The sequence below is a fragment of the Bactrocera dorsalis genome, chromosome 1 (genome assembly GCF_023373825.1).
Source record: "Bactrocera dorsalis isolate Fly_Bdor chromosome 1, ASM2337382v1, whole genome shotgun sequence".
Taxonomy (NCBI): domain Eukaryota; kingdom Metazoa; phylum Arthropoda; class Insecta; order Diptera; family Tephritidae; genus Bactrocera; species Bactrocera dorsalis.
This window is the reverse complement of record NC_064303.1, coordinates 109904916-109931516: the sequence shown is the minus strand read 5'-3', so window position 1 is coordinate 109931516 and position 26601 is coordinate 109904916. Positions and strand designations below refer to the sequence as shown.

The following is a 26601-nucleotide window of genomic DNA, read 5'->3' as shown; positions in this document are numbered from 1 at the left end:
CTACACATATTTTTGGCATTGCTTGTGTACATATGTACACACTAATAACCGCCTGCGTCAACAAATCCGCCAAACAGATCAATCATAAAACCATATTTTCGAGCGAACTTGCCAAAATAAAGCGATTGCGGATAAAAGAAAGGTATGCAAATAGAAAAAAATACAAAAATTTAAAAAATAAAAGAATTAAAAAAAAAAAAATACCAAAATTAAAAAAATAAATTAAATTAAAAAATACATGTATGTAAAACAGAACTAGAAAATTATAAAAGAAAATTTAAAAAGATTTAAAAAAATAAAAAAATTTAAAAACAAATGGAAAACACGCGGAAAAGCAAAAAAAAAATGTTTTAATTCTTTGTTAAATGAAAATTCAAGTAGCAGGAAATAAATTGCAAGAATTTGTGTAAAAACAAAACACTAAAATGCGCCACCTTCAGCACAAACAAGTGTGAAATTCTATAGCGGATTTGCACATCTGTTTCGATGAGCGGCGGTCAGCAGCCGCAGTGAAGGATGAAGGCTAAATCTGATTGCCGTGCGGCTTAAGTTGCACGTGAAAAAGAAGACAAAAATATGTGAAAACAGCAAAATCGAACGTGTGTGATCGACAGTTGTAGCAACAACACAGCAGCAATTGGAAGGATGAAAAAAATAACAATAAAGAATAAATAAATAAAAAATAACAACTTCATCAACGAATGCCAATGCGTTGTAGCAACAGAAGGTGTTGGCAGACTTTGATTGAAAAGCAGGCAAATGAGAAGCAACAAAGATGTTGAATGTGTGGACACAAGCGATCAGGCAACTAATTGTTGGATTGTCGGTGGCTATGCCACATTGACTGACTGTCTGTTTAATTCTTTATTTGCAGTAATTATATAGAAAAATATAAAACATATAATAATAATAAAAAAATTAATTAAAAAGACAATAAAACTTAAAAAAAAATAAAAATAATAATTAAAAAAAATTATAATAATTAAAAAAATTTAAAAAAATAATAACCAAAAAACATTAAAGTAAATTAAAAAAATTAAACCATTTTAATTTAAAAAAAATTAAACCATTTTAATTTAAAAAAAATTAAATCATTTTGATTTTAATTTTTATAATTATTTTAATTTACATTGAACTGCAAAAAAAAATACTTATAATTTAGAATTAATTTAATTTAATTAATTATTTTTTTAAATTAAAATTAATTAATTTTTTTTAATTAAAATTAATTGAAATGAAAAAAAATAATTAATTTAAAATTTTTTTAATTGAGAAAATCATATGTTAATTTCTTTCCGCAATTCAAGGCAAATTAAAAAAAAATTATATACATATCTATGAAAAATATATAATTTTTTTTTTAATAATTATTTTTTAACTTTTGTAATTTTTTTGTTATCTATATTTTTTTTCTTAATTTTTAAATTAAATAATGCGTAAAATATAGTATATTAAAAATTTAAATTGTTTAGTTTTTTTTGAATTTTTTTTTTTCTTTTTGAAAAAGTATTCTAAAAATTAGCAAATAATTTTGTGAAATTATTCCAGCTATGCATTAAATATTTAGAAAAATTCGAAAGTAAAGCTCAGATTTTGCGCCCTTTACCACACTACCATTATTCACACACGAAATTTTATCAGCGTTCCGCTCTTCAGCTTCACACCGAGCAAACAGCCAGATTTTATGATTTTTATTTTTTTCGAAATTTTCCGCACAGTCGCCAGCAGCAGCTATAAAACGTTCTGCTCAACGCCATTTTAACATTTTATGTATGTAAATATGCATGTATGTATGTGTTGCAAGCACATTTTAACGTTGCAAAATGAGCCAAGAAGCTGCGGCGCTCAAGTGTCGAACCAGTCAAAAGCGGTGCGGCAGGTTGCAACGCTCAAGGGCTGAGCTAAAAAGGTAATAAGAAGTGTGCAAAAAACCAGTAAAAAGTTAAACGAGTGTTATGTTGTTGCTTTATATACAAATTTAGCCAAGAGTTGTAAGCATGAATGTGTGTTTTTGTTGCTTTTTACGCTGGTTGCGCGCATCATGTGCAACAGTTGGCGATAGAGATCGCTAAAAGGGGTCACGTTTCGACGTCGTGGCCATAATTTATGAATGCGCCGATTTTCGAAACAAAACTCGGAGTGAAGTAAGAAATGTAATATAAAAAACATATAAATATAAAACAACAATAAAAAGGTAGCAAATTTCAGGAGGCTAAAATGAGATGTTAAAGGCACTTTTAAGAAAAAAGTAGTGACAAAAAAATATAAACAAATTACAAAAATATTAAAAAAGATTAATAATTAAAGATAGTAAAAAAATAAAATTTAAAAAAAATATTAAAAAAAAAAAATTTACATAAATTTGAAAAACAAAAAAAAATATTAAAAAAAAATTTACAAAAATTTGAAAATTTTTTTAAATTTAAAAATTTAAAATTAAAAAAAAATATTAAAAAAAATTTACAAAAATTTCAAAATTTTTTTTAAATATTTTTTTTTTCAAATTTTTGTAAATTTTTTTTTTAATATTTTTTAATTTTAAAATTTTAAATTTAAAAAAATTTTAAAAATTAAAAAAAATATTTAAAATATTAAATAATAATAATACAATCAAAAAAAAAAATTTAAATTAAATATTAAAAAGTCACAAAATCATATTCAAAGCCCACTGTCCTGCATTTCGAGTTTTTTTTGTTGGAAATCAAAGGCATAAAAAATGTATCAGCTTATCACGACGACACAATCACGCTACCAACGGCATAAAAACAAGTGTAATAAATTTCCGAAAATTTTATTTCTCCAAAAAAAGAAAATATTTTCACAAGTAAGTGGCTTAAGGAAGAAATTCAGCGGATTTTAGGGGCAGCAGCGCCGCCAAATGCATTGTCTTCATTTTAGCAGCGTTTAAGGGAAATCTGAAATAAAGCGTGAAGACACCTGTAAAGGATAAAGTCACGTCACAGAAGCGACATAAAATATCAAAAAAGGAACAAAATATATCAAAAAAAAAAAATATGAAAGAATATCAAAAAAAAAAAAAAAAAAATAAAGAAAGAAAAAATAATAAAAAAGAAACAAACCCAATACAGTGAAAATATCAGATTTGAAGGGAGCGAGGAGAGAAAATAATACACTGATTTCCAGAGAACACCTCAGCGGCAAATAAATAATGTTAAAGTAACTGCTGGTGTCACAGCAACCAAAAAAATATATAATTATATACACACACATACATGTGTACATATGTATGTACAAAATATAGAGAAAAAATAAAAAATTATGAAAAAAGTAAAGAAAAAAATCACATAAATGAAAAAGTAACACAAAAAAACTAATAATTACACAATATGCGTCGCGTTGCAAGATTTTTATTTTTTTTTTTCATTTTTTCAATGGAATCAAAATTATACGCGTAAATGCATAATAAAAGAAATGAGCAACCCCCAAGCAGACACAATTGAATAACTCACACTCTCTATATATAAGCACGTATGTGTATGTAAGCCAACATATAAGTGTGTCTGTGCCTTCTTACCCAAAAACAATACCAGAAAAGCAAAAGATAGCAAGATCTGCGATTAAAGTAAAAGTCCATGCGGACTGCAGCACAATTTCAAAGGAATTTCCCCCGTTCATGCAACAGAAATCTTCACACAAACACAAGCAAGCAGCAACAAAGCAAGCGCGCTGGCAGGAAAATCCGACGACCTTAAACTAATAGGGGGGAAAACTGTATTCCTCGCTTGGAAATTTCACATATGCAACGCGGCTTGCTTACAGATGTGCCCAAAGACGCGTAAATGTGTGTGTGTGTGTGTGTGCAACCATATGTGGCACGACAACAAACAATCGGTGTATAACAAGTGAACACCTTTGCCTTAGAAACACATGTGCGGCGGCATTTACCTGTTGCAACCCAAGGCAATTGAAGAATAACTGAAAAGTGACCTTTTCACACTCGCTTTTAATTTACGGCAAACATACACACAGATACATGTACATATTGACAAAATATCAAATATATTTCCTTTATTATTTCTCGTAGACTGCTGTTAGCCGCTTAATGCGCCAGCTTAAACTTAAGACAAAACAAATGTTTGGGGTACGACCACTTTTTGTACGCACTGGAAGCCCCTACTTTTTTATATTTTTATTTTTTTGTGTTATACAAATCAAATATGAAGCGAAGTCCGTTTTGGCTTAAAAAATATTTTTTTTTTGCAGTTGAAAAATGTTTGAAGCCTACAAATGACTTCGATGACAGTTTTAAAATTATAATTTCTAAATAAAAAAATAAAAAAATTGGAAGTAAAAATTAAAAAAAAAAATTTAAATAAAAATAAAAAAAAAATTGTATTTAAAATAAAAATAAAATTAAATTTAAAATAAAAATTAAAAAAAACTAATTAAAATAAAAATTTTATTATAATAACAATTACAAAAAAAATTTAATTAAAATAAAAGTTAAAAGAAAAAATTAATTAAAACAAAAAAATTTAAAAAAATATCAAAAAATATTTTTACATAAACAATGCTTTGACCTCTATTGATTTCAATTTTTGTTGCCTTAAAATTAAATTGAAGTTTACAGCTAAAGAACTAAAGCTGTCAAGTGAAAGTAACAGATGACAGCTGAAGTGACAACTGAAAAGTGGCACTATGACATTTATAAGTATTTATTTATCCTTAAAGAGATAAACTTATTCTATAACAAAAATGAGGAAAAGCTAAAGAAAGAGTGAAAGCGAGAGAGAGAGGGAGAGAGAGAGAGAGAAAGCTAAAGAGCTGTAGAGAGTAAATTTCACAACCAATTCTATCAAGAAAATCTCAAAATGTCAGCTGAAAATTGTCAACAAGTAAATTTTTAGAGAATGGGTGAAATGAATGATAACAAAATAAAAAGAGAGTATGGAAAGAAAGATATCCTAGAGCAAGTTCAGTAATAAATTTTCTCTCAAAAATGTAAAATTGAGCAGTCAGCATAAGAAAAAATTTGTTTCTAAATTGTCTTTTGTCAGCTGTCATTTGTCAGCTGTAATTTTTCTTTTATATATTTTTTGGATGGAAAAAGTAAGAAAGATAAGGAGAGAGCCTAAGAAGGGCTTAAACATGAAGGAGGAAAAGAGAGTTGGACAGAGAGAAAGAGTGAGAGAGATCTAGTAAGGCAATATTCCCAAATGATTCTCTAACAAAAATGTCAAATGGAACTGTTAGCAAGAGATACAAATTATTCATTCTTCAAATAGCATGAAATGGGCTTAAAAATTATTAGCTTAAAATATGAAAACTTTGAAATAAAGTTGAACTTCGAATTCGAACTTCTATAGCTCGAAGTTCTATAACTCGAAGTTCTATAACTCGAAGTTCTATAACTCGAAGTTCTCCATAACTCGAAATCTTGAATTGGCAATAGAAATCAAATTTCATGCAAATTTCCTACCATAACTCGAAGTTTTTTGTTTTTTGGATTACGGATTTTCGAGTAAAGGAAGTTGTCTTTATATTTTTAATAAAATATTTGAAAAATTTAAAAAAAGTAATAAATAAAATAAATCACTTACCGAAAAAATTTACGAAGATGTTGAATAATTTCAATCAAACTGAAAGTAAAAGAAAAAAAATATTTAGAACAATTTCTAATTTAGTTCACAAAAACGTAAAAAATTAAAATATTTGCGCTTCCTCCCGCACAATGCCATTATACTACATACATATGTATACACACTTATGTGCGGCGTGTAGCGATAATCTTCGTTTTTAGAAAAATCTGTAGCATCATCTTGCTGTTATTTTTACTTTTCATCGTGAGACTTTTAGTCACAACAGCGGCGATTCTTAGTGATTTTCCCTTGCGCATTGACTTCGCCAATAGGTTATCAGCGAGAGTGGCATTCGCACTCATGCACGAAGTATTTTGCCCGTCAGATGGTAGCGCATGGTGGCGGCAATTCCAGATTAGTGAAATGGACGCGGACGCACGTTCCTGACGTGACTGATAAAACCGAGTAATATTTCACGTATTTTGGTACTTTATTTATTTTGTTTAATTTTTATTTCTATTTTATATTCCATTTCATGGGACATGTGTTGCAATTATGAGTAAACAAATGAATATAATAGCTAATTATTTAGAATTTCGCTTATCAGTCGGGTGGCGTTGTGTTGGCCTTCACTATTATGAATGAATGAATTGTAGTGAATGCGCGACGGATGCTGTGAGTACGCTAAACGCGCCATTTGGGTGTGTGGAGTAAGTGTGAAAGTGCTTAGTATTGAAGGAAAAAAAATCACTAAAATCTTTTGATGATTTTAAGTGCTCGTAAAATGTTTGAAAAAAAGTAGAAATAGATTTTCTCCGAGTAATTATTATCACTTTTTGTGAATGCTGAAATTCTATACGCAAATGTCGTCATATTTTTACTATTTCTACTATACATAAGTGCGCTGTTGTTAAGTAAAAGCTCTTAGCGTTAACTAAATGCTTATTACTAGCAGAATATATTGCGCGTTTTGTGTTTTTATAAATAAATACATAAAAATAATATATAGTAAATAAAAATATTTTTAAATTTCATGATAATTTGAATTGGCAAAATCTTAAAATATAAATTATTTATACAAAATGTAAAACTGTAAGATAATGCATTTTACATGTTTTGCTTTAAAAAAATTTTGAACCGGTTCGAACCGGTTGAAACGGTTACTGCACAATTTGGGCAGCTGTTGTGATGTAAAAATTAAAAATTCATTAGCATTATAAAATATTTGAAATTTTCATAATCAGTAGCATTAAAATATACTCTTGGCCAACTAAAACAATAAAAAATTATTATTAACACTTAAAAACTACCAGATAATGCCTTTTACATGTTTTTCTACACATAAATTTTAAACCGGTTCGAACCGGTTGAAACGGTTATTTTACAAATTTGCTTATTTTTGAAAACAATTACCAAAAAATGAGTATTTGTAGTAATTTTTCACATATTAGCTTTAAAATCTTTATTAATTCAGCTAAAATTTTAAGTTTACTAAATTCATTACATACATATGTATATCAAATTTTATTTAATTAAAGACGGTCGAGAGATATAATAATTACAATTCTGGAAACATTGGAAACATTCAAAAGACTTTCTTACTAATAAAAAAAAATCGTGGAATATTTTTGTTTCTTTTTATATACACTTGCTTGCGAAACAAACAATTTATTGGGATTTTATTTTAATTTGGGGTTGTGGGTCAAACTAATAAAAATAAATCTGAAATACACATATGTATGTACAAACGCGCAATAAACGCAACTGTTTTCGCTGGTTTTATTACATTTTAACCCATACATGCTTACAGCGTTCAGCAAAACAGCTTTACAATAAAAACATAAACAAACAAAAAGTCCCGCAAGTGAGTCAGTCGGCGAGTGCCGCGCTTCAAATTAAAACAGTTGTATATTAATAATATTATTTAAAACGATAACAATTAAGTGAAGCACGGTACTAGGCGTCAGGCAGCACCGCAACACCAAAGCGCTGCGAGTCGAAGGTTGGATGGGCTCAAACCAGAACACGCCCAGCGTCGCCTGAGTCTGCCAAGGGGTATTTCATATACATATACACATTTATTGATTGATTGATTGATGCAATCTGCAGCAAATTATTGGAAATTATAGCAGTAAACAGAGTAAATATGGCACAGTAAATGTTCTAGATTAAAACTGTAATTAATACAACAACGTGCCACTTGCTGAAGCAGGCAGCGTTGAGAGTGTTGCAGCGGAGTTATTGGTGGAAAAACGACAGCTTTACCATAATATGCATACACATGTGCTTACAAATATTAATATGAGCGCACATGCAAACATACAAAGCCACACACGCATGCGCTTTCAAGTATGGTCGGCACTCGGCTGTCGGCGACTACTGTCGATCGCTGTGTCGCGGCCTCTTGGTCATTGCCTCAATTTACGTTGCGATTTGCCATGCTTGTATGGTTTTTGCTGTTGTTGTATTACCAATACAGGCAGGTTTTGCATAAATTGTAACGCATGCGTCAGCGCATTTGCGTTTTTATTGATTCGCTAATAAATATTCAACTTTTTAAATGTTTAATTCTGAAGCATGTGTTAGTGTGTGTGTGTGTGCTGATTAGCGGTTCAGCATACTGACACAGTGCTGGAGGTGGGTCATTGCGTGCACTGTGCGAGGCTGGTTCTGAAATTTTGCGGTTTGGGATTTTGGGCAGTTTCGTTTCGTTTCGCACGTATGTATTTGCTAAAAAATTAAATGTTAAAATAAGCAAATTCAACTTTTGAAATGAAAACCATAAATTTTAAACCAAAATTTTCATAAATATAAACATTTTCGAGTGAGATATGCTTTTACATGCCTAAGCACAACCAATCCCGTGAAACGGTTCGAACCGGTTGAATCGGTTATGAAACGGTTTTTAATTTTTTGCGCACAAAACGCATAAATAGAGCGAAATATGTTAAAATAGTACGCAACTTTACAGATTTGTAAGCATTTGTTGCTTAAAAAATAAATAAAACAACCTAAAACTCAATTTAAATTAAAATGTTAAATATTTGCAATAAATATATACTTTTAACAAGTTAATTGCTTCAAAATAATTAATTTTACTTATGCATAAATACTACAATTAGCAACAAATAATGAGTAGACAAGCGCAGCACAAAAAGTGCGAGCAACGCCCCTCGATTGAACATCAAGGGGTACAGCTGGCAGCTAAATGGCGCTCACAAAACTCAACAAGTTACACCTGTTCCTGCAACATTGCATATGCATATAATGCCAAAATATGTATAAACCCATCACCGCGACCCTATCAGTTTCATTAATAAGCTTTCAGTTTGGTATTTTTTTATTGTTGTATTTCTAAAGTGAGTAAAATATTTTTGAGCTGCAAAAAATTTGCATGCCAAACACATTATCCTTAATTGCGAATGAGCCGCTTGTGGAGACTACATAAAATATATGTATCTACATATATGTGTATGTAAATGCCGTGCGGAGTTAAGCAAGTTTTAAGCCAAGTGGTTGAGAACATTTTTGAAAATGTTTTTTGAGAATTTTTTTGCACCTTGCAAACCTGCCTTCGAGCACTTTCATTTGTGGGCTTCCACGAATTTATACTGTTTTTTTGTTGTAGAGGTTGTTGGCTTCCAAGTAGTGAACTTGAAAACTGAGCGCTGTCACATTGCAATGACAGTATACACATGAATTTACAAATATACCAGCACATGTTAAATACAATTGTATACTGAGTTACGACGTCGGCTGGCTTTTAAGGAGAGTTGAGAAAAGGCTGCAAGCCAAAAATTTGTTTTTTATTTTTGGTAGAATCCGGTTTACATGACCGATTATAGTTTTGAAAACGTTTAGCGCATGGAAAATTTTGAAATGATGTTTTTTATTTCGAAATTTGCACATAAAAAATTAATTTGATGTGTTTTGACTTCCTAAACGCTAAAATTGAGCGAACCGGTTGAATCGGTTATGAACCGGTTTTTATGGTTTTGGAATATTATTTCCTCTAGCAGCTGCAAAATTAAAATTTCACTTAAAAAAAACGTTGTTGTGATAAAAAAAATAAAACAATATAAAAAATATATAAAAAATGTAATTACAATGCAACTAGAATTCGGTATTGCGTTTTTTCATTGATTTCACTAAAATTTTGGAATCGGTTATGAAACGGTTTTTGCTAGTTTATAATTATTTTGCAACCAGCAGCTGCAAGATGCATAACTTGTTGAATATTACATTAATATAATTGCGTATAATGAAAAAATATCGTTAAAATACTAGCATTTATTGATATTTTTAAATAATTTTTTGGATTTTTCGTGCTAAATCATATCTATCAAAGTTGTAACTAAGCCAAAGTTACGAATTTAATGGTGAATTTATATTTTTCATATTTAATTATTGTACTTCAAGGCCGTGTCAATACTCAAATAGTTTCAAACAATATCAATTTCTAGCCAACTTTCAACGGAAATGTGTCTTTTACGGTCAAGATTTTGATTTCGTTTAAGTATACCTCGCCATAACAGAAATTATTTTGAGCATCATTGGCGCATCGCTAAAGTGAGAGTGACGGAAATGACGACCCACAATTTCCTGCTGGCTCAGCTGAAATAAATATAGAAAATCGACATCATGACTTAATTAAAATAATAATAATTAAATCTCGTTGCCTCAACAGATTTCTTGCACAAACAGGTTTCAGTTGTAATTACTTTTGTTATATAATTATATTTTATAATAAAATATTACTATTATAATAAAAAAAAATGACAATAAATTACCGCACAAGCCGTACCACCGCCCGCTTGGTGTGAATTGTAAATGAGCCATCACCTGCTAAGCTCGAACGCTTAACAGCACGTTAAATAACGCATTAATTCTTCGTTTGCCGCCGACACTGCGCCGGCACAGCGCTACCAAGCAGCCAAACTGTTAATGGCTCATAGCGCCCGTTTAATAGACGAATCGCTAGCATGCTGCTGGCACGTCGTTAAGCGGGAGTTAAAGAGTTGTAGCTTTGAGTCACGGCCAAGCCCTGAAAGCGCAGACGTTAACGCGCACGGCAACGACGAGTCAGCGCGAACGCGTTCGGCTAGCTTTAAAACGATTAAATTTATTGCTTGGGATTTTTAATTGTAAAGCGTTTTGTGTTTTTTAATTTTGGGTGCCGCCAGCTGCGCACCGATTAACTTGTATTGTTGTCATACGAAAAATAAACAACGCAGATTAACGGCGCATGGCATGCCTTGCTTTGATAGTGATGTGTGCGCAGACGCGTAGGCGGCGCAAACTTGTTTGAGACGGAATTATTTTCATTGTTTATTTCTCGTATTTGACTGAAGGCAGTTTCACTATTTCTTGCTTTTGAGTTTTGGCTTTTGTTGTCTGCTGATCAACAACGAAATAATTAAGTTATGCAAATTGTTGACGAAGCCAATGTGAGAGCGCACTTTATTAACGTTTAGTAATTTATTACTAGTATTTAAATTTCAGACAACAAAGCTTTGACTTAACTAATTTTTTACTTTTCTACTTCTTTTGCTCCGCAACAGGTTCACCCAATTCCAACGATCGCGATGCTGGCTTCTGCTCCGGCAGTTCTGAGGGTGGCGACGATCTCGATCGTATGGAGCATGCGCGTCTTGAAAGCAGCAGCAGTCCCACCAGCCCCACCGATGCGACAACAGAGCCCTCCGAGGATTCCGTTGAAGTCAAAGTCACACCAATTGCGCTGGTGCGCAATAAACGCAAAAGTTCGGAACCCTCTAAGGTGGTGGACGCAAGCGCGACGTCTATTGCGGCGGGCGCGCATGCTCCTGCACTCGCCACAGCGCCATTGAAGAAACGCATACGTTATACCTCGACGACAGATTCCGCAGTGGTGTTGACACCGCCAGCGCTTGCGACACCGCCACCACCGCACGGCATCTGGGATCCTAGTCAAGTGTTACCTCATGAATTGATGCCAAATCCAGCGCAAGTGTTCGTGCGACATCCGGGCGTCACGACACTACATCGCATACCCGCCACCACCGTCGAAGAGCAGCTGGAGCCACTAGCGCTAGTTGCAAAGAAACCGACCACCGCAAGTAGTGTTAAGGTTGAGTGCGAGCAAGCGCATGCGTATGCGCACGCGACCGCAAAGTGCGCGCCTGCCAGCGATGAGGCAGCGCCGTCCGTTTATGTGCCGAAGAAGCAACAGGCAACCGCAAATAGTCAACTAAAGTTCCATGTCAACAACGAGTCCGTACCGCTAGCGTTAACGACGAGCGCGCAACACTTGCACGCTGCGCGGGACGAACACGCGCTACAACAACATGCAAGCGCTAATGGCAGCGCGTTGCAATACAATAAACCCGGCAGCGCAGCGGATGAGACGCCCAGCGGTAGCGGCGGCAGTATTGGTAGCGGCAGCGCGCGTCCGCAACAACGTAACTATAAGAATATGACGCGCGAGAGACGTATCGAGGCGAATGCGCGCGAACGTACGCGCGTGCATACCATTTCCGCGGCATATGAGACGCTGCGACGCGCTGTGCCCTCCTATTCGAATGCGCAGAAATTGTCCAAGCTTTCGGTGCTGCGCATCGCTTGTTCCTACATTTTGACGCTGAGCCGCATGGCTGGTGAGGATTACAGCGCTGATGGTTCTGAGCCATCGTTGGCCGATTGCTTCGATGCGGTCACCGAAACCATACAGACTGAGGGCAAGATTAGAAAGAAGAAGGACGAATAAGCGCTAAGCGGCGATAAAGTGAAAGCTAGTTAGCAAGCAGGTTTCAACAGTGCGTTTAGCACATAAGACTTTAATTTTAGACTTGCTAATTTTCCTACTGAGCAATTAAGTAAAACAATAAATTAAAATAAAAAAAAATTATTGTGACTGAAGCTTTTAAGCACTGGCGCTTAAAAGCGTACGAAGCTTTTGCGCGTGCGAAGTGAAAGCTCAACTGTGTGAGCAAGTGTAATAAAGCTTTAAAAGCGTTGATATGGCTTACAAAAAACGATCAGTTAATACTAGTATGACATGCAGGCGATGAAAGCGCGCATGAAAGCTCAATCGATTTGATATTAACTAAGTAATAATTATTTTGATAAGTATGATTGTATGATGTGATGACGCTTTCGGCAATGAGTAGTTGTATAAAAAAAGGGGTTAAAAATGTAAGACAATTTTTCGTAAATTTATTTGTATGCCAGAGAGAGCAGAGCAGTGTGATGTAGGAGAGAGAGAGGGAGAGGGGGAGTGGTTTGTCGAAGAGTATGAACATGCTAAAAGTAAAGAAAAGAAAACAAAAACAGTACAAAAATGTAGCGGTAAACTAAAGTAAGCGAAAAGCGCAAAATATTTCAAGCGACATAACGGTTTTGAGTCTTAGAGCAGAAAACAAATAATAAAAAAAGTTAAAAAAAAAATTAAAAAATAATAAAAAAATTTTAAATTCTTAAATTTAATTTTATGTAAAAAAAGACTAGTAATTTGATTAAAATCTGCAACATTTTTTAATAAATAAAGTACCGTTGCAAAAGCATTTCGCTTGCTGCTTAGGAAAACAAAACTAAAATCGCTCAATTACCGCCAAGACAATAATTGTAAATTAACGGTAAATATTTCAAAAAAAAATAAGTAATAATTTTAAAATTTTTTACTACAACAAATGGCAGTTATTCATTGCTACAACACACTCGAATGACAATAACTATATTATAAAAATAATAATACAAAAAAAAAACGATTTTCAAAACATTTTCTCAATAAAATTTTCAAAAGCTCCTACATATTTATAAAATTTCAACTCTACTCTCTATTTATTATATAACAACCATGGCTCTTTCGCTCTTGTACAAATTAATGTAATTGTTGCATGCAACCACACTACACGTATGTTCACTACTACATATATACATATATCTATAAATAGTTTTAAAGATATTTATGTCGCTCTAGCAACCCTAAATCAAGCTATATATATTATATAACTTTTATGTATGTAATGTTAAATTTATGAAGAAAAAAATCCTATTGCTACTTTTTTGTGAAAATAAGCTGCAAAGTAATTTTACTCTAATAATTAATATATTTAATATTTAACTGTAATCTCATTGTTTTTAGTCTCTAAGTTGAAGTGCCATAAAATGTGTTGAGAGAAGAGAGCAAAACAAAAACAACAAACAGCAATTACAAGAACTTCAAAAAAATTTTGCAAACTAAAAAAGATAGTTGAAAAAAGAACACAACAACAAAACAAAAACAATGAAAATAAAGTTCAAGGCTACACTTTATGGTGTCTACAAATATTGAAAAATCTAAAATGCTCGTGTCTTATTCTTTTTGTGATGGAAGAAATGGTTTTTAGTAACGGTAAGTATATCACTCGGCTATTACGGTGTAATACGCCAATAAAGAAGAATAAGTATAAATAAGTAAGTAATATGAGATGAAAATATAATCTCATGCAGGTAGAGCTTCGAAACAGCATTACATAATGAACAAGTAAGAAAGGGTTAAGTTTGGGAGTAACTACACTTCCTTACTTTTCCTACTTGCAAGGATTAAAGCCAGGGTAACCCTTACGTTGGTTAGTTATGTGAGGTCTAGCGCAATTTTTCATACGATTTTATTCATTCTAAGCATAAAGATATGCAACCTTTTCACTAACATATTGGCCGATTTATGCAATATAAAATCAGCCGGATTTTCGAAAATCTTTTTATTAGGTATGTGGGGGTTAAGGGAAGTATTGACCCGATTCAACCCACACAGATATACTAGTATCAGAAAAGGAATCACTCCAAATTACAATGCGTGAGGTATGCATTGACCGATATCTTCGTTAAAAAGCCAACTATAGACACTGTGGTCCATATATTCGGTACTTAGGCGCTCAGACAGTTTTGTTTCGATATAGAAAATTTTCGGTCATAAAGTGCCACACCTGAAAGGCACTATTCATGCAAAATTTAATCTGGCTACATTAACTTGCTTCTTGATTTATATACAGGAAAGTGAAGCAATCAAATAAAATTTAAAATTGAATTATATTTTATACTGTGCTCGTGGATTCAAACTTTTCCACTAGACGCTCAGTTGTTGATCTGACAGGACGATATAAATGGGACGTAGCGCTCTTAAAGTTCAGGCCACTGACTTCAAGTTTCGGTAGTAAATTTGCTATTCCTATCGGTCTAATTTTTGTAGCGTCCCTATGAAAAAGCCCGGTATTATGCTGTAAGATCGCAAGCTCTTTCTGGCTCGCAGTGAAATGAAAGAGATCCAGTAAGCTACTTCCCTTCAGTAAGGTTCGTTTTTTCTTACTGAAGGATGGGTCTAAAAGTCTTATTAAATGGCAATTGTCGAAGTTGGTTGGAAAGACAAGATACAAGGAATCCCTGCATTTTGAATCTCATGCCTTCAGCTAACCAGGTGAACCAGCTGGAATCAAAACCAATCGCCTTAGCTAATTATGACGAGTTTCAAACATTTTGTCTATACATAAGGGTTCAAATCCATCTTTACCGCATATTACAGGTAAGTCCTTTGGTACCATAAGTTTTGAAATCAATCAAATTAATCAGTTGTGAGTTTCCTCACTTCAATAAGGTTCGTGTTTTTCATTACTGAAGGCTGAGTCTAAAAGCCTCATTAAAGGCAATTGTCGAAGTTGGCTGGAAGAAGACAAGATAAAATAACCCCTGCATCTTGAATCAACAAGGCGAACCAGCGACCCAACTGTCGCGGAAATCAGTACTAATAGTACTCGTATTGAGCTAACCTATATATTTGGTAGCTTCTCCAACAGTTTACAAGCGTTCAAGCCACGTATACGAAGACTTTGCGACTAAATTTTGAAAAACATTTAATAAATTATAAATTAGGTTAGGTTAAACTAGATTAGTGTACTAAAGCAAAATAGTATTAACGGATCTTAAGTGCTGAAAGCTACCTTCGGCTATTTTACTGTTACCGCCATAAGCTTTCAAGTAGAAAACATGATCAAAAGTTTCGAATTTTAAACAAAAACGCTCTTATTTGCGTAGGTGAAAAGGTGTTCTAGAGGAAACGAAAAGCTGATAAGCTAAATGAAAGAGGTATTCTTAGATAATTTTTGCTAACGTGAGTGTTATTTCAAATACAGTCCAAAATCTATTTGTTTATCCGGTGCAAATGACCGCAATATCTACACATGTTGTCTCAGCAATGACTAAGGGAATTATTCACATTTCCCACACAAAAACAACACGAAGGTACATAGAATATTAATTACCGACATTTAATCTTATCGGATTTTGTCGTTTGTGTGGTGTGACGGAAAATGAGCTTGCAATTTATCAAATGCTGATAACCCAGTCCCGTATATTTAACCGTTAAACGCAGTACAAGTGCTACAGGTGTCAAAGATATGCAGGAACATCTGCACCGACAATCCTATATATGTACTTCCACATAAGCTAATATACTATACTATATACATCTGCACATAAGCGAAATATTTTTTTCGAGTTACTGCCTTTTGTATTTACATAGGTAAACCCGCCGAAGGCTGATATCTCGTCAACGCCTAGATAAGTACACGAAAATACTTTCTTCGATAACGAAATTTCGATTATGGGGTACAGTTGTACGCCGCAGGCTGAGTGCTGGTGAACTATGGGATCTAGTAATATGACAACCCATGTGATACACTCACATACTGCGAAATTTTAAATTATGTAAGAGTACTTTTTGGTTTCTACGCCAATAAAGAAGAAGACTTTTATATATAAATATCTCTTTGGACTTGATTTGATAAATCATTGAATTTTTGAGCTTTGAATGCAACCCTGTGCTTTGCTAATTGACGATAAATCTTGTCATAGAATACTATCAAATATTTTTTTTATAAAAATGGCAATAATACTCATAAATTAATATTATTATGCAAAAAATAAAATTTGCTCGATCCAAATGTGGATCGTGAATCTACTAAGGACACTCTGGACCATAACTGTGTACTTTTTAAGTGATTTTTGGTGTAAATTCAGAAACAAATTAACAAATTAGAGAGGAAAGAGGTCGTCAATAGGATGTTCAGAGCTGAAATAGATGTCAGATGAGAGAATCCAGCATTTGAGATATATGTCTCTTGATAGTTTAGCTTTCAGTAGATAATAGACTACGTTAGTTACAACACAGAGACCGTCGATAGAACGTTAATGGCTAGAATAGGCGTCAGATGGCTGATCTACTAACTTTTAAGCTTTAGGACTAACGATAGTTTAGCTTCCAGTAGATATAATTGAAAGAGATGCGTTTCTAAGACTGCTGGATCTAAACAGGTCAATTGAAAAGTCCTCGGTCTATCATAGTAAAATCATTTTTGTGTCAAGCCGGAGACTTTTCAACTGACCTGTTAAATCAAAAGACATTCGTCAGCTAACATATTTATCGTAATCGCTCATTTACGAATCGTTTGATGAAATAACTCGGAAATAATAAGCTCAGAGTAACTGCTTCAATATTGGTTTAAGTCAAATTGACAACATTCAATGATTATCAGAATATCCGCGTTGTGAGATATGTTCAATTCAAGTAAAGATCGACACCACTAAAATCTCCTTAGAAGAACTTTAAGAAAATAAATTATTTAAAACTAAAATTCACACTGACCTATCACTTATTTAGACAAATATAAAGTTGTATGATATTAAAGGTATTATATTTCGTTTATTATAATATAAGTATATTATATATTCATATATTTTATCGCAACGAAAAAGTACGCTTATCTTTTCCTTTGTTAAAAATGTTATGTATCATTAACAGCTCTAAGTATTTGCCGTGATTAAAGCGATAAGTTGATAAGCGATGGCAACAGGTGGCTCACCATATGGCCAATATAGCTGGCACGTGTACTTCCACAGGTGCATATGTACATACGTAGGTTTTATATTTATTAGATATGGTAGGTATATATACATACATATATAATATAAATATATATAACTGTGAGCAAAAAATGGTAAGATTTTTTATTTTAAATCTCGCGCGAAAACCCTTTCGTCGAAATATTTTTTTTTCTAGGTTGGTATGACTGTCAGTGACATCGACAATTTTTACGTTTTGTGAAATTATTCAACAAAGAAGTTCCATTCAAATTTGTGTGCGGAATCATATTTATGATATCGAAACGTTCAGAATGTCGGAAAAGCCTTCGGTGATAATTGTTTTTTGTTGGTACAAATTATTCAAAAAGGGTCGAGAACGCGTTGACAACGAACAACGCCCAGGACGGCCAACAACATCAACTGATGATCAACACGTCAATAAAATAGAGGAAATGATGCTTGAGAAATGGCAATTTATGGTCAGAGATTTTACTGGCATCGTTGGAATAGAGGAAGGATCAGTGAAAACCATTTTGAAAGAAAGAAAGATCATTTGGACGCAAGAAAAGTGAAAGCACGATCGATTCCAAATCACTAAATTTTTTCGAAAATCAGCTTGCGTTAACTTCTTGGAAATAATGTTTTCCAACTACTTCATGAAAATGTCATGAAAATTATTATAACTGGCGATGAGTCTTGGATCTATGCTTACGACCCAGAAGCAGACGAACAATCAATCAAATATCGTGAAAAAGGGCAGAATGAAAAGAAGGGGATATACTCAGAGAGACACAATTTCAAGAGTCGGTTCTACAAAAGCAGAGTTGACCCGGATTTTATATGGATAAAAAATGTAATTTTGGCGATCTTCGGAACGGTAAGTAGTAAGAGGCTCTTTGAGAGCTCCATTATTTTCTATTCAAGAAACAATATGCTTTGTAATTGCTTAAGAAAGGAATAACAAGAACGGTATTTTAGATCCGACGGTGAAGAAATTAACATCCGTTACAACATTCCGGAAATGGACTAAGACTAACTAATTTCGAAATTATAAATTATAGATAAGAGAAAACCTATAATTCCACCAGTTTCCAAGATGATCATGAAATTATTTTTGCCAGAAGATACATGTATCAATGGATAATTTACCTAAAGAAAGATCGTTTACAGAGAACTGCAACCATAATTGGGAGACATCAGTTTCGCTCACAATAGATATTTCAGAAAAAATAGGTTAGATTTCCAAAACAGAGACTGTTCAACTTGTGAGCTCCTTAATCCAAGGCTGCATACAAAAAAACGATCGACGAATCGATCTGGGGTACCGAAAGAAACGGAAGGACATCTCGTTGTTATCCTTTATAGTCTCAATGATAAATTTATTAACACCTAAGTTAATCTACGAAAAATCATCGAAACAAAACAAAAATAACTTGAAATAAAAGTTAGATTTGATACTCATATCGTTCGTGCATCCTACCATAGGAACTCTAAGCGAACAGTTTACACTTGAAGGCTTTTCCTGAACAGAGACCTCTCATCATTTCCGTCCTATGGTAGGGCGAACGAACGATATGATATGTACGCTCGAAGAGGAAGTTGAAGCTATCACAACGGACTGACTTGTCTCTAGTGCTTAGTTCGAAACAGCAAGCTACTTCACTCTGGTTTTAGGCTTAAACTATCGGTTATAGAAATTCTAGATGTAAATAAGAATGTTAGGTTATGTCTCAGCGTACAAAAACCAAGCAAACGGCGCTCAAACGGGGTTTCATCAAGCTTTACGCCTAGAGCTGGAACTGTTCATGAAAGACTTACATCTGCGGCTGTTACTGAGATTCGAATCATATGAATTTATAGGGAGAACTACTCGATCATCAACATCTGGAAGTCACTAAAGCTAAACGGTTACGCCTACTAAAATAACAACATTATAAAATGGAAAGTAGAATATAGAAAAATATTGTTTAAAAATAAATCTAGACATTAAAGCACAAAAACCCGTTATCTCTAACACGTGTTTCAGAGTTCTGTTTACAAAAACACGACACAATTCACTGTCATAAAATGGCGTCGCACGAAAGTTCTGTAAAATTTCTCTTTATCACCGACAGCCGAGGAACGACGAACAATAACCAGTTAAACTGATGTAATATTCCGCACAAATTGCCGCACAACCAACTGAAATCGGTTTGCGCGAAAAATGCAAATCATTGTAGGAAAATTTATACCGAGGCACGAGTATTATAGAAAAATATAAGTAATAATATATAATATTTATGCAAATTGAACGTTATATATGCGGCAAGGTGGTATTTATCACCGAATACATTACAACAACCGATTACTTATTACAAATGAAATTACGAACATTATGAACAGGCAAACGCAATTAAAAGGCACTGACAATTATTGTTAAGCTTTTAATGAGCAAAACAAAAAAGTGGAGAAATGTGTCAGCTGCCATATAACGGTTTACGTAATCATATGCATATGGAGACTTAGTAAATTGCTTATTCGAAGTCATTTTGAATTAGCGTCTTCATTAGAGAAACAATGAGACAAATGACAACAACAAAAAAGTTGAGTAGTAGTAAAACAGGTGGCAACTTAGTTGCCTAGTATTACCTCTTCCATATGCTGTTGCTGTAAGTGCTGTGGGCTTATCTGGCGCTAGACGCCTTCACGTTCAGTGTTATGAAATCAAGAGCTCGGCAGACTTTATATGGTAAATATTGTTGGAGATAAATTTAGTAATTTACTTTGTTTTAATTTGTAATTAAGTGTATTTAAAGAATTACAATTATGTAATTATACTGACATTAGTATCTAATAGATAAATATTGTTTTTGAGATTGAGATAAGTTGTACCTGTACTATTTTGGAGAGTCGATTCGCAACTCGGGTTGACGTATGGAACGCTTTGGCGCATTTCACGTCGAGATCTTAAATTAATAGCGTACAAAATACAGCTTATACAAGAACTGAAGCCGCTCTCAACCTTCTCAACCAATATCGCTTCGCTCTATGGGCTTTCCAAGAAATCCGATGCTTACGAGCCAAATTTTATTGGAACGAAGAGCACCCTGACGAGATTCAAGAGCTGACATATTCAACAAGACGGCGCCACTTTCCACACATAGCAACAATCAATGCATATAATGAGAGAACTCTTTGGTGAGCAGATAATTTGACGTTTTTGGGCCGGTCGACTGGCCACAAAGATCATGTGATATCACACCGTTAGACTTTTTTTGTGGGGATATGTAAAGTCTTGAGTCTATGCGGACGCTTCGTCCCGCTTCGATTCAAGCCTTGGAGCAAACCATCACGCGTGTCATTCGCCAGTTAAAATCCAGTCGAAATGCTTGAACGAGCCACGGAAAATTGGACTGAACAGATGGACCATCCGAGACGTAGGCGCGGTGCTCATTATTTGTGAAGTATCTGTGCTTTTTCATTAAAAAAGTAAGGAACCTAGAAGTGGATCACCTTTTAGATAGAGATATTGGAATTTGTGGAATGCACTGCGACCCGCGGTCTCTATCGTGCCCTCTGCTGTTATTAGCACCATATAGTGATCTGTATAAGATCCCACAAACTGCCTTTGTTTTGGGAGTTCTTCAAACTTTTGGCACCGATCCCTTCCAGAAACAGCCTCACCTGTCGAAGCTCAGATACTTGTTGCCAGTCGCGTTTTCTACGACGGAGATTACAATGCGAACTAGTAGCTCAGTTTTTGAGATATCGATCTGAAATTTTGCACACGTTATTTTCTTCCCAAGAGTTACTTATTTAACGGAACCGGCGATATCGAACCCCTACAATATATAGCCGTCATACAAACTGAACGAATGAAATAAAGATCTTGTATGAAAAACTTTTTTATTTGACAAGATATTTTCATGAAATTTGACGTGGATTATTGGCCAAGGTAACGAACGATAAAATCTCTGAACAAATGGTTCAGTTTGGACCACTATAGCATATAGTTGTCATATAAACTGAACGTTTGGAATAAAGTGCTTGTATGAAAAACTTTTTCAATTGAGGAGATATCTTCACCAAATTTGGCATAGATTATTATTGAAGGCAATGATGCAATCTCCAGAGATATTGTTCAGATCGGGACACTATAGCATATAGCTGCCATACAAATTGATCAACCAAAATCAACAAAACGAACTTCATAAAATATCTTTTTTCCTTACATGGATGATCGCTTACCGTTATTATGGCTTCGATTCTATAATTCAGGCCACAACAGTATATATAATGAATATGTATATAAAATCATCTCTATTTTGAATACCAAATTAATCGAAGTAATAAATACGGCAACATTTCATCAACCAATGAATTCTTACAAGGCATTTACATGCATTTAAATGTACACATACTCGTATCACAGCTCAGAAGTCAATAATTAATTTCAGCCGTATAACACAGTGCCAGGTTGTCGCTGCAACCGGCTGCCATATGGCGCGCACACGCCCCTCTCTACCACATACGTTGCGATTATTAGCCGCTGCCATTCGGAGGCAGATCGCGACTTTTTACGTCACTCTCGAGTGGGCGAAACTAGAACACAGCAACAAAACGCTTACACATGTTCCAACAATCAACAACAACAACAATAGCAATAGAGCAAAGTCAATATCTCGATCGATCGGTTGGAGAACACCTGCTTGCTTTCGATCGGACACTTGATAAGTTATGGCTTTTGTTTTAACTGCATAATGCGGTTGTTGCTGTTGCTGTTGTTGGTATTGCTACAATTGGCAATTGATTGATAAACAATGCGCTGCAACAGAATGCGCACTGGTTTTGCATGAATGAACTGATGTAATTTTCTTGTCCGATTGCAATATGAGGAAATGCCATTGTTTTAGCAAGAAAGCGGGGTTCTAGGGGAAGGGAAAGTGGGGATCACATGAAATTGTTTTCAAGTATGGCACCATTGAAAATTAAGTTATTACAGAACTGAGAGGTGAGGTTATTATCTGGTGTAGTTATAATCCGTATGGCCTTCATGAAGTACCAGTTTGGAGACCACTTGTTATGGGAAGCCAAGTGGGGGTCTCAGACATAAGTAGTTTAGCCCAATAATACACCGAGATACAATAAACAAAGTGAAGGTCATTTCGATGAAAATAGCTGAAAATATCATAGAGAAGGAGTAGCACCACATAACCCGAACACACCCAATATGCCTTCAAAAATCTTGTCAGTTGGGACCAAGGTATGTAGGTATATCGTGATCCGGACACAAATCGACTCAACGAGGTATGCACTGTTTTTTTAGTTGGACTTGGTTGTTTCTATAGTCAAACCCTATACGTTTTAAATTACCAAATAAGTAAATCTGTCACTGAAAGATATTAAATCAAGCCAAGACTTCTCTCAATTTTAGAGGACAAATTTCTAAACAAAATTTAATGTCAAAAGGCTGTCAAATACAAGTTGTCAAGAAGATTTCAAATGGCAAAGTTCAACGAACGACAGATTGAGGATATCAAATGGACGTAAGATGAAAGATGTCAAATGGAGATCAATTGGAAGATTTTAAGACCTGATAGAAGCTGTCAAACAGTTGTCAAACGGATTTCCAAGGACAAATGTCAAACAAATATCAGATGAAGAATGTCAAATGGACAGATAGAAACTGTAAAACAGATTTTAAATGGCAAATGTTTAACCATGGAGGATTAAATGGGCTTTAGTCGGAAGATATGAAATGACAGATGTGTCAAATTAACGTCAAATGGCAGGTGTCAAATCGGAGATGTCAACAACATGTATCAAACTAATGACGGATGTCAAATCGAAGTCATATGTGACAAACTAACGTCAGATGCCCGATGTCAGACTGATGAGTCAAAGTGACGTTATATGGAACATGTCAAAGGAAATGATAGGAACTGTCAAACTAATGTTAGTTGAAAGAAATCAACTGGAACTCAGTGGCAGATGTCAAATGGATGTTAGATGGGAAAGGAACGTCGGATGAAAGATGTCAAATGGCAGATATTAAATTGATGGCAGATAGATGTATCAAATTTACGTCAAATGGAATATGCCAAACCAACGTTAGATGCCAAGTAAATGTCAGTGCTCAGTTGTCAAATGAATGCCAGTTACAGACGTCAGTGCTCAGCTGTCGATTGGAGACGTCAAACAGATGTCAAAGGGCAAATGTCAAAAAAATATCACACGAAGGATGTCAAACGGACGTCAGATAGATGGCAGGTAGCAAATGTCTAATCACATGAACTTGATCTTGAACTTTTATCAAATTAACGTCAAATGGCAGGTGTCAAATCGACATCATATGAGGCATACTGACCTCAGATGAACGATGTCAGATAGATATGTCAAAGTGACGTCAAACAGATGCCAAATGAATGTCAGATAAAAAAACAAAGGTCTGAGAGCAGTTGTCAAAAAACTCCAGTTCTAGCGATTTTCTGATGTTTTCAAATCGAAGAAAATGAACCCATCGCAAAGCCTATGTGTTCTTTGCTTTATTGAAAGAAATGCCTCTGATAAAAGAGTCACTGACATTTCAAACCAAGCTCCCGACTTTCGGCTTCGAAAATATATTTTTAATAACTTAAAACGGCAACACGAACCAAAAACAATAAAATTTGCAAACACACACACATACTTACATATATACTAGTATATACCCAAATGCATTGTATAAATATATGCAAGCGCTTGTATGCAACGCAAATTGTCTAGTCGCCATAAAGTTCGCTCGTCACCCAATTCCAAGTAAAATCAGTGCAATTAAGCGCAAAATAAACAAATACCAAACAACAACAACAAATGTAAAATTATAAAAAAATATTTCGCTAGCATTAACCGCCGTCGAACCCGAGGAGACACCTGTTGCCGCTGACAACAGAGGGTAGAGAATGTTACGCGGCGCTCGGGTCACTGAACTGCGACGCCGCCGGCACAAACCGCTATACAAACGGACATATCATATTATACCCGGGGCGTACGTAAGTATTTTGCTCGTGCTGCATTTATTATTTATTGACATACAAACATGCTTACGGACAAATGCAATCTACACTCGAGCAATAATTCCAACAAACAGACACACTCACGTACACACACATACACAAGTGGATGGGGACTTGCAGTCATTAAGCGAATTTATGCCGTGAAATCAAAATAGAATGGCTTGACATGAAATTAAAAATTACTAGCGGCAAAATATTACAACAACAACAATCAAAACAGCAACAAAAGCAATCAATAAAAAATAAAATGAAAATGAAATGGTAATAACTGTGCACTTTTAATGGCACACAAGTGCAATGACAACGATAATAGCAACAGCAACAGCAACAACAACAAGAACAAGCACAACAAAACAGCCGCCGCAACAGTTGCGCTTGAACAATTTTCCATTGAACAGTAAATAAACAAATTAATTAATAATAAATCCAACGCAATGAATACAACTAATTACATCAGCTAATTATATGCGAAAAATACAACAAAAACAATAACAACAACAAAATAATGCACACCCAAAGCAGGGGAAGCGGGGAGTAGGGATGTATTACATGCAATTCATTTATTTGATCAATTTTTAGTGAATATATCCATTGCAAATATATATAGATAGCCATAATAGATATAGATCCTACCATTAAACCCCTAAAAGCAGGTAAAAACTTCCTCGGCTCAAATTCAAAGAAAAAAAAAAACATTTGTCTGCTAAATTATCAAACCAGCCCACTGTACGAGATACTAAACGAAAAGCTTAGCAAAAATTTCAATAATTTCCGTTACTAGATTATTCTCATGATTTATTTTATTCTTTAGTGGTGCCGGTTGGAGTCTCCATTCGATATATTTTTCTTAACAAACACAATCTAAGAAATATTGCCTACATTTAGGGGCATTATTTCAAAGAGAAATTCATGCAAGGATTTGAGATTGATCGATAAGTTTGTTTAGCGCCTTTATGCAGCGAAAATGAGAGTGGGGAGGTCGGCGGCAACTCCTCTCGGGCACGGAGTTCTCAAGAGATCCGGTGGTCTGCAGCAATGTCTTGTAGATTTTTTCTTCAACAACTCATTACAACCATCTCTGCTTTTCTTAATGCGGCTCTGTCTATATTATATTTGTGCGACATCCGCGACATTTTGGCTTCGATATCCCAAAATTGAGGGACTGGTTCGCGTATATATAGACAGACATAAGGACATGGCTAAATCGACTCAGCTCGTCGCACTGATTTTTTATATACTTATGTGTATATACTTCAAAGGGTCTGAGACGTTTCCTTCTGGGTATTACTAACGTCGTCGTTCAGGGTTATAATAGCTGTCTTCGATTGGTCTTTTCTCTGCTCTCATCATAAAATTTACTCATGAAAACAGAGAAAAGTTATTGAGTTGAGTTGCAACGAGAAAGAAGACCTTGGAGGGTCGATCCGGTATCTTTCGCAGTAACTTAGACTGAGGTATGGAACGACTTGGCGCATTTTAAGTCTAGATACAATTATTAAATTAGAAGCGTACAAAATACAGATTTGGCAAGAACTAAAACCGCTCGACCTTCCCAGGCGACAACACTTCGCTCTATGGTCTCTCAAAATGTAGCTTGTGCACGAACTGAAGCAGTTCGAGCTTCCCAAGCGACATCGCTTCGCTCTATGGGATCTTGTAAAGTTCCAAGAAGATCCGACGTTTTCGAGGCAATTTTTGTTCAGCGAAAAGACCATTTCTCCGCATTTGGGACGAAAATCGGCACGAAGAGATTCAAGAGCTGCCATTTCATACGGAAAAAACGGTTTGGTGTGGATTGTGGGCCGGTGGAATCATCGGTCCATATTTCTTCAAAATTTATGTTGGTGAGAACATAACCGTCAGTAGCGACCGTTTTCACACCATGATAACCGACTATTTGGTTCCTGAAATTGAAGCTCGGGGTCTTGGCGGCAAATGGTTTCAACAAGACGGCGCCACTTCATACATATCACATCAATCAATGGATTTATTGAGAGAATACTTTTGTGAGCAGATGATTTCACGTTTTGGGACGGTCAACTGGACACCAAGATCATGTGATATCACACCTTTAGACTTTTTCATGTGGGGATATGTAAAGAATAAAGTCAATGCTACAATCTCGCTTCGATTCAGGAATTGGAGATAAAATC

The 26601-nt window shown here is 34.6% G+C and overlaps 1 protein-coding gene across 1 annotated transcript in view; it reads left to right on the top strand.

Annotated features, from left to right (window-relative positions):
* Positions 1-13862, top strand: part of LOC105222733 (uncharacterized) — a 39460-nt gene extending 25598 nt beyond the window's left edge. Inside the window, exon 2 of the mRNA XM_011200180.4 lies at positions 11102-13862. Coding sequence (XP_011198482.2) covers positions 11102-12285 — 1184 coding nt within the window. The 3' untranslated portion in view covers positions 12286-13862. The remainder of the gene's footprint in view (positions 1-11101) is intronic.
* Positions 13863-26601: the final 12739 nt, after the last annotated feature.